This window comes from Montipora capricornis, chromosome 13, assembly GCF_036669925.1.
Source record: "Montipora capricornis isolate CH-2021 chromosome 13, ASM3666992v2, whole genome shotgun sequence".
Lineage (NCBI taxonomy): Eukaryota > Metazoa > Cnidaria > Anthozoa > Scleractinia > Acroporidae > Montipora > Montipora capricornis.
In genome coordinates this window covers 33,888,702-33,895,396 of record NC_090895.1, presented here as the reverse complement: position 1 = coordinate 33,895,396, position 6,695 = coordinate 33,888,702, and the positions used below count along the sequence as shown (strand labels likewise).

Genomic DNA, 6,695 nt, shown 5'->3' with positions numbered 1-6,695 from the left:
TACAACAGTCACATCTCCTTTTATTATCAAAATGCAAAAACATTTGGAAGAACACTGTATCTTGTGCAAAAGATATGCAATGGTCAAGCATCTTTGGGTTAAAACTATGCAATACAGTATCAACAGAGATGTGTTCCATTTCTACTACACAAATGAATTGGATAAGGCAAAAATTACTTCAAACTAATCTCTAAGACAATATTGTCATTATTAAAATCTCCACTTGAAGCTGCATTTTTTGCTCAGGTCGGCCAGGAAAGGGGGGGGGGGGGGGTAGTGGTATACAGTATAGTATACCCGAAAAAAAATCGCCAAAATACCCAAAAATACCCAAAGATCATCCAAATATTCCCACAAATTGATGGAAGTATTGTATACCGTATACCTGAAATTCAGAGAAAGTGATATACCGAATACCCGTATTTAAGTTGCAATATACCGTATACCCCATTTAAAAAGCCCCTGTGTACCGTATACCCAAAAACCCTGGCCGACCCTGTTTGCAGAACATACCAATACTTTCCCTGCTAGCAGGCTGATGAGTGCGGTAAAGACCTCTGCCATCGGTGAACTCTCACTGTGTTAAGCATACGGGGCAGATACTTAGTGACCAAACCCTCATGTGATACATCATGTCGTGTGGGCTCAAGTCACAGTCAGCAAACATATCATGGGGCATGCGTTTTGAAAAGTGCCGTCCAAGGCCGTGGACGGAGGTTGGATTAGAGTGAGTTTCGATACATGGCAGAGATCTTGTGAGCCCAGCAAACGGAAAAAGGAAAGAGATCTCTGCAAGCAGGGACACTAATCCTACACGTCACTCCCCTTAAGCTATGTCACATGTTTGAAGACAGACTTCTGCAAACCACTACGTGAAAATCAAACACTGAGAAAAGCACACGAATAAATAAAAAAATTAACTGAAAAAAGACTGGAAGAAGGACCTAAACAAAGCATCTTTTAACTGATATTTTAAGGCAATTTGTGGTAACGAGGAAACTTAAGAAATGGCGCCTGGTGCTGCATACATATAATTACTTCACAATTTGCCAAGGTAAGCCAGATTTCCTCCTGTCATTATTATACCCAGACCTGAGTGATATTGAACTCAAGACAATGGTTGAAATACTCCATTAAGACTCTGGATCAAAAAAAAAAAAATTGACCGGGAAAAATTAAACAAGATGGTAACCTCCAGATAATCACATGCAAGGGTTTTAAAAATGGACTTCTTTGGTAACAGTTAATCAATCCAAGTCTACTGTAAAAGTTTACTCTAAGCACTTCACTGTGACAAGGTTATTCAAAGAAGTTCGGTTATTATTGTCAGTAAAAAGTTTTAAACCTTAAACCTTTTCATATCCACTGGGGCTCTTGCGTCGGCCAATGACATAAGCAATGAGGACAATGAGCACAAGACCAGCCAGTGCACAACCAACTGCTATGGGTACAACGTTGTTGTCACTACTAGGTTTACTTGTTGTAGGAGGTGATGTTGTGTGATCGATTCGGCATTTCACAGTTCCTGTAAGAAATAAATGAAGCATACAGTGTACCTCTGTAGCCAGCAATGCAAAGGGTGTTTATTAGCACTGGAACGTCACTAGATCACTATCATTCACGGAGCTGTGATGCTGGATTATCACCAAAAAACCCTCAACAAACTTCAACTCCCCTCCCGCCAAAAAACCAACTTCTTTGGTCCAGTTGCTGAAAGCTCAGTTAAGTTTAACCCAAGTCAAGTCAATTTATATTTTAACTCACACAAAATATTAATACAATTCAGTGTTTTTAGATATAAGAGTAAAAGATTGTAATAGAAAAAAAGAATTTTTTTTTAAATTTTAGGTTCATTGTGAAGAGTTTGGGACACCTAAATAGTTCATATAGAATTACCCAAGTAGGCGATCCAAAACAAGCAGAATGCAAGCAGAGGGAATATGGTTAAAAAGTAGCTGTTCTAGGTAAAAAAAGTATTACTTCATTAATTAAATAGTAGTTAAAGATAATATAATCACAAAATTTGAGGAATTAGTAACACCATCGCTCATACATATACAGTTCTTGATATTTTGACGAAAACTAGAAAAAGGGCTGTTGGGGTACGTGAACTTTAATTATAGTTTATTTGCCAATCAACTAAGATTTCCTGAACAATTTTTGCCCTTCAGCTGTGACTAACACTTTCCTTTACCTTGAGCATAAAATAACTTTTTGAAAGCACTTTCAGAGGGTAAAATTAAAGCCTCAATTTATTTTTAGTCACAGGTCAGCATTAATTGGCTTTCGAACAACTGGGATCAGTTCTTTCAAAAACGTGAGACTGCCGCCAAACAAAATGGCACTGAACTTAAGGCAGTGGAAGCAAAACCTAAAGATATAATAATGCAACTCTCCTTGGGTTTCCCCTTCACTATCTGAACAAAAGAAAAATGGTTTGAACATTGGAGAGAACTTTCTCCGGTTTCCGAAAGATTACTATACAACTCCCTTTCCCTAGACTAAAATTCTTAAATTCTTAAATTCTTTAAGGAGAATGTTGAAACCCCTTTAGTGCAGCAAAAGACTATTGTAGATGTGGGCGTGTAAAATTCCCTTTTTGTTTTCCACTCTGGTTCATAATTTTGTTCCTCCTGAATAAGTCTCTAGTTTTTCATTCACTACCTGTCTTTGTTCTGTTAGTTTTATTTTTCATACTGTAAATATAGATAGCGTCTTTTATTTTGGGCACATCCAAGCCATGTGGCATCCCAAGTTTCTTAGCTACAGTAACATATTCTAGTCATAATCAAAGTTCAAGCTGTTCATCTTCTAAGTTTCTGTCGTCACATTCACCTTGTTAGTAGTACAATTATATAAATTCATCACCATTACCATTCCTTGTTGCATTCAACTTGTTGTTTTCAGTATTTTCTTTATTAAATTCTTCAGTCACTTCATCATCTCCATTCTTGATTGTTTTTATTTTCAGTTACCTTACAAAATGTCGGTAGTCTATATTAAATGTGTTATCTACAGAATCGATTATGAGTCATGCATCTGCGAGAACAGTAGATTTCCTTTCAATACAACTAAAGATGTACTTGACAAGGAGGAACTCAGTTATTGAGGCGAGTGGATAAACTCAGTGAACTCAAGTTTGGGAGTTATTTTGTGTGATGATGTTATTCATGTTAATCGTTGTCATTTTGTTGAAATACCCATACAGAGGGTCCCAAATGTGAAGGAACAAATTAAAATCATTAGAGCAAACAAGCATCTACTGAATCTACATGAAAAAACTATTGTGTTACAGAGTCACCCAAAATTAATAGCTCTACCTCCACTCAAACACTATGTCTATTTAACAACTTCCCCTTTAACCCATTGACTCCTGGAAGTTAGAATAACATCAGACGATTGTACTCATCAATGAGGAGGGTGTGGGGGGGTTCAGTTCAGGAGTCAATGGGCCTCCACTCAAACACTATGACCCTTTTAAACCATTGACCCACTGGGAGTAAGGCTTAATAGATTTTACCGTGTCTACCGCCAGACGATTTTACTTGTCAATGGTAGGGGGAGGGGAAGAGGAATAGGAGTCATGGGATAATGACAATTTTTTTTTTTGGTTCTGTTAAATGTCATTTAACAAAAACAGGACTACTGATGTTGTCAGGCCAGTGCATGTTCTGTGATTTCTGAACTTTGAGTGCCATAGGGCATAACCATAGCATTGTGGTTGTTTAGCAAAAAAGCATGCTTGTAGAGCATTTTTAGTGGTTGTTTCCCCTTCCCTCGCCCCCCCCCTTTTCAATGCGATGGGTCCCTGTCTCCTGTGCTGCATGGGGACTCAAGGCTGGGTCACTAGAATTTAGCAGCCATGGGAGCAGTCTACTTCTTGGTGGGGCTGGCTGCCAAAAGTGGATGATCCTGGATGGCCGAGACACCCAATCTCAACTTGGTGACATAGTTTTTAACTTCAGTTGCCCTTGCCCTATGCGATATTGTTTAACATATAATAACCACAGATATTTTGCGAGTTGCATGGTATTTTTCCAAGCCCCGCAGGGGTGAAGAAAAATACGAGCAATGAGCAAAATGTCCATGAGTATTATATGATAAACCACGGAATAAGAGATTTATTATTCCACTACAAAAAAAGATGTTATTTTTCTTCAATTTTATTTGGTAAGAGTGTTTTGAAACAAATGCATGATCTGTCCTTCAGGGCATGTGTGAACGATGTAAACAGCACAAAAAGCCAGCCAAAGATTTTATTTGATTGGATAAACAAAATGACGAGTGACAAGCGATGACAAGCTAAATTTTCAGGCTTTGCATCTTGTTGAAAACCTTTCTTTCATTGAAAAACTCCCGTCCCGTCCACATTTGCTCTGTTCTAAACTGGTCAAACCAGGACACCACTGTGCATTACCGTCTCATATTTTACAAGTTCTCTTGACCAAATATGGTAAAATGGCATAATAGTGGAATAAGTATGGGTAATCAAATGGTGACACGTGAAATTTGGGAATAATTTCACGCCCGTTTTGTCCAAATTCAAATAATTTCCAGAGCCTTTAGGCGAGGCAAATTACTTGATTTTGGACAAAACGCAAGTGAAATTATTCCCTAATTTCATGGGTATACCATTTGATCAGCTATTAATAACATGGTGACAAATTACTCCTTAATTTTCAAACCTGGACGCCATTTTAGCACTATATGAAAAGTTGCCATGGCAACAATGTAATTTCACATGTGAAATTATAAATCAATGCTGAAATTTCGCGCCAAAATTAAGGAGTAATTTGTCACCCATGTTATTATAAACTGTAATACACTATGCATTACACTTTAATTCACATGGCCCAGGAAAAGAGATGTTACAGGTAACTGGAGTCCTGAGTCATTCATTTAACACACACCCACAGTAAGACAGAGTCACAACTACAATGATAACTTCATTCACGTCACTTACCATTCTTGTCAAAGTCATCACCCTTCGTTTTGTTAACAAATGGTTCAATTCTCATATCCATAAATGCTGACTTGACTTCAAAGTGAGTCGTCTGATTATTCTTGAAAGTGATAGATGGAGCATCTTGACAGAAATAGTCACCACCAAGTTGCCCATGGGGAACTGCACTTTCTTTGTACACACTAGTGACATAATTTCCTACATCTAGGGTAAAAATAATAAACCTATTTTTCATTTCTTGTTTTCAGAAGTACACAACCCATTTTCATAAATGGCAACCACCTTTACATTCTTTTGTGTTTATGTTAATTAGACCTACTGCTCACCATAGCGAGGCTAGAAAGGCTTATTAGCAGAATAATAAATTATTTTATTTGGCCACCAATATGAAAGAGGTCTATGTTAATCTCCAAGCTTATTAGTTTGCACTGGGAAAGATTCTCAAAAATTTTAATGAAAACAAAGGAAAGGTACCTGTTATATTCTCAAATGCAGGATTCCCTTCAACAGTCGCATTGAACTTGATTGAAATCACGGACCAACTGTGTGAAGAATTGGACTTTTGAAATTCCATGACAAGGGTGTAAAACGTTTCATTCTTAGGCCAATAAATCTTAAGACTGGAGGCATTTGTTGTCTCTGTTCCACAGTTTCCTTTTACTATAACGTGACTGGAGCTGTTAAGGTGCACCTCATGCTAGAATCACCAAAAAAAATTGATCATATCATCACTTCAACCATTCCAACTTCCCAAAGATCTACAGTTGAGGTCCCATCACTAACAAGTTCCATACAGGAGAAAGTACACACAATAATCAGTGGAATGTAATGCTAGTTCAAAACATACTTGAATATTATTACACACACAACCTGGTTGGTAGTGGTTAATTTTTAGTCACAAATGGAAAAATATTCAGTCGCAAATGCGACCATATTGGTTGCAATTTCAAGCTTTGAGTCATAATGAAAGAACCATTTCAGCCTCAATGATTTATCAGTGCTATTCCAGAGATGTATCCAGGTTTTTCAAATTTAGGGGTCCTCTAGACCCCTTCTTGAAAAATCTGGGGTCCATTGCAAAAATTTGGGGGTCCAGTAATTAATATTCAATAATTAAAGAGAGTAAGAGAGGAGGAGCATTTTCCTCAGCAGCAAGCAGGTCACCATGGCAACCGAGCCACACTCCACCTCCCTTGGCACCCGTCAACACATCACTGAGACCAGTGTGTGGAATGTATACTTAATCTAAAACACGGGAAGGAGGCAGGGAAAAGCAAGCGAGTAAGCAATAAGGTGACTCAAGCCAAAGCACACGGAAATGCCCCTGAAAACCTCCCTGGAGTCCTCCCAGATATCACAGGAGAAACCGCTGCATTGGCTTGGTTTTAACTTTGCCTACATGATATTTAGCCTCATTTAATATTCAATCTATTGCCTCTTAATTGCCGCTGCAGTACCCTTTCAGATTTCTAAATTGCACAAAATAAAGTCCTCTCCAATATGTACTTAAAATAACATGATCAATTTCTTTGAAACTATTATTGCTGTTGATTCGTTATGTCAAAGCTCCAATGATCACATCTGAAAACGTCTTGAGGAATCCGTACGCAGTACCAACTGTTGGCTCCAGTTGATAAACGAGCTAGATCTCCACAGCAAAAAGAAAAAAAAACAGACCTGAATCTCACTTTTCCGTAAAAGAGCATCATTTATTTTAACAACACTTGAAGTG

General features: G+C 37.9%; 1 protein-coding gene across 1 annotated transcript in view; it reads right to left on the bottom strand.

Moving 5' to 3' along the window:
• Window positions 1-6,695, bottom strand: part of LOC138028486 (lysosome-associated membrane glycoprotein 1-like) — an 18,882-nt gene continuing 12,187 nt past the window's right edge. Inside the window, exons 3-5 of the mRNA XM_068876038.1 lie at window positions 5,438-5,660; window positions 4,964-5,167; window positions 1-1,525 (exon numbers count right to left, since the gene is read on the bottom strand). Coding sequence (XP_068732139.1) covers window positions 1,347-1,525; window positions 4,964-5,167; window positions 5,438-5,660 — 606 coding nt within the window. The 3' untranslated portion in view covers window positions 1-1,346. The remainder of the gene's footprint in view (window positions 1,526-4,963; window positions 5,168-5,437; window positions 5,661-6,695) is intronic.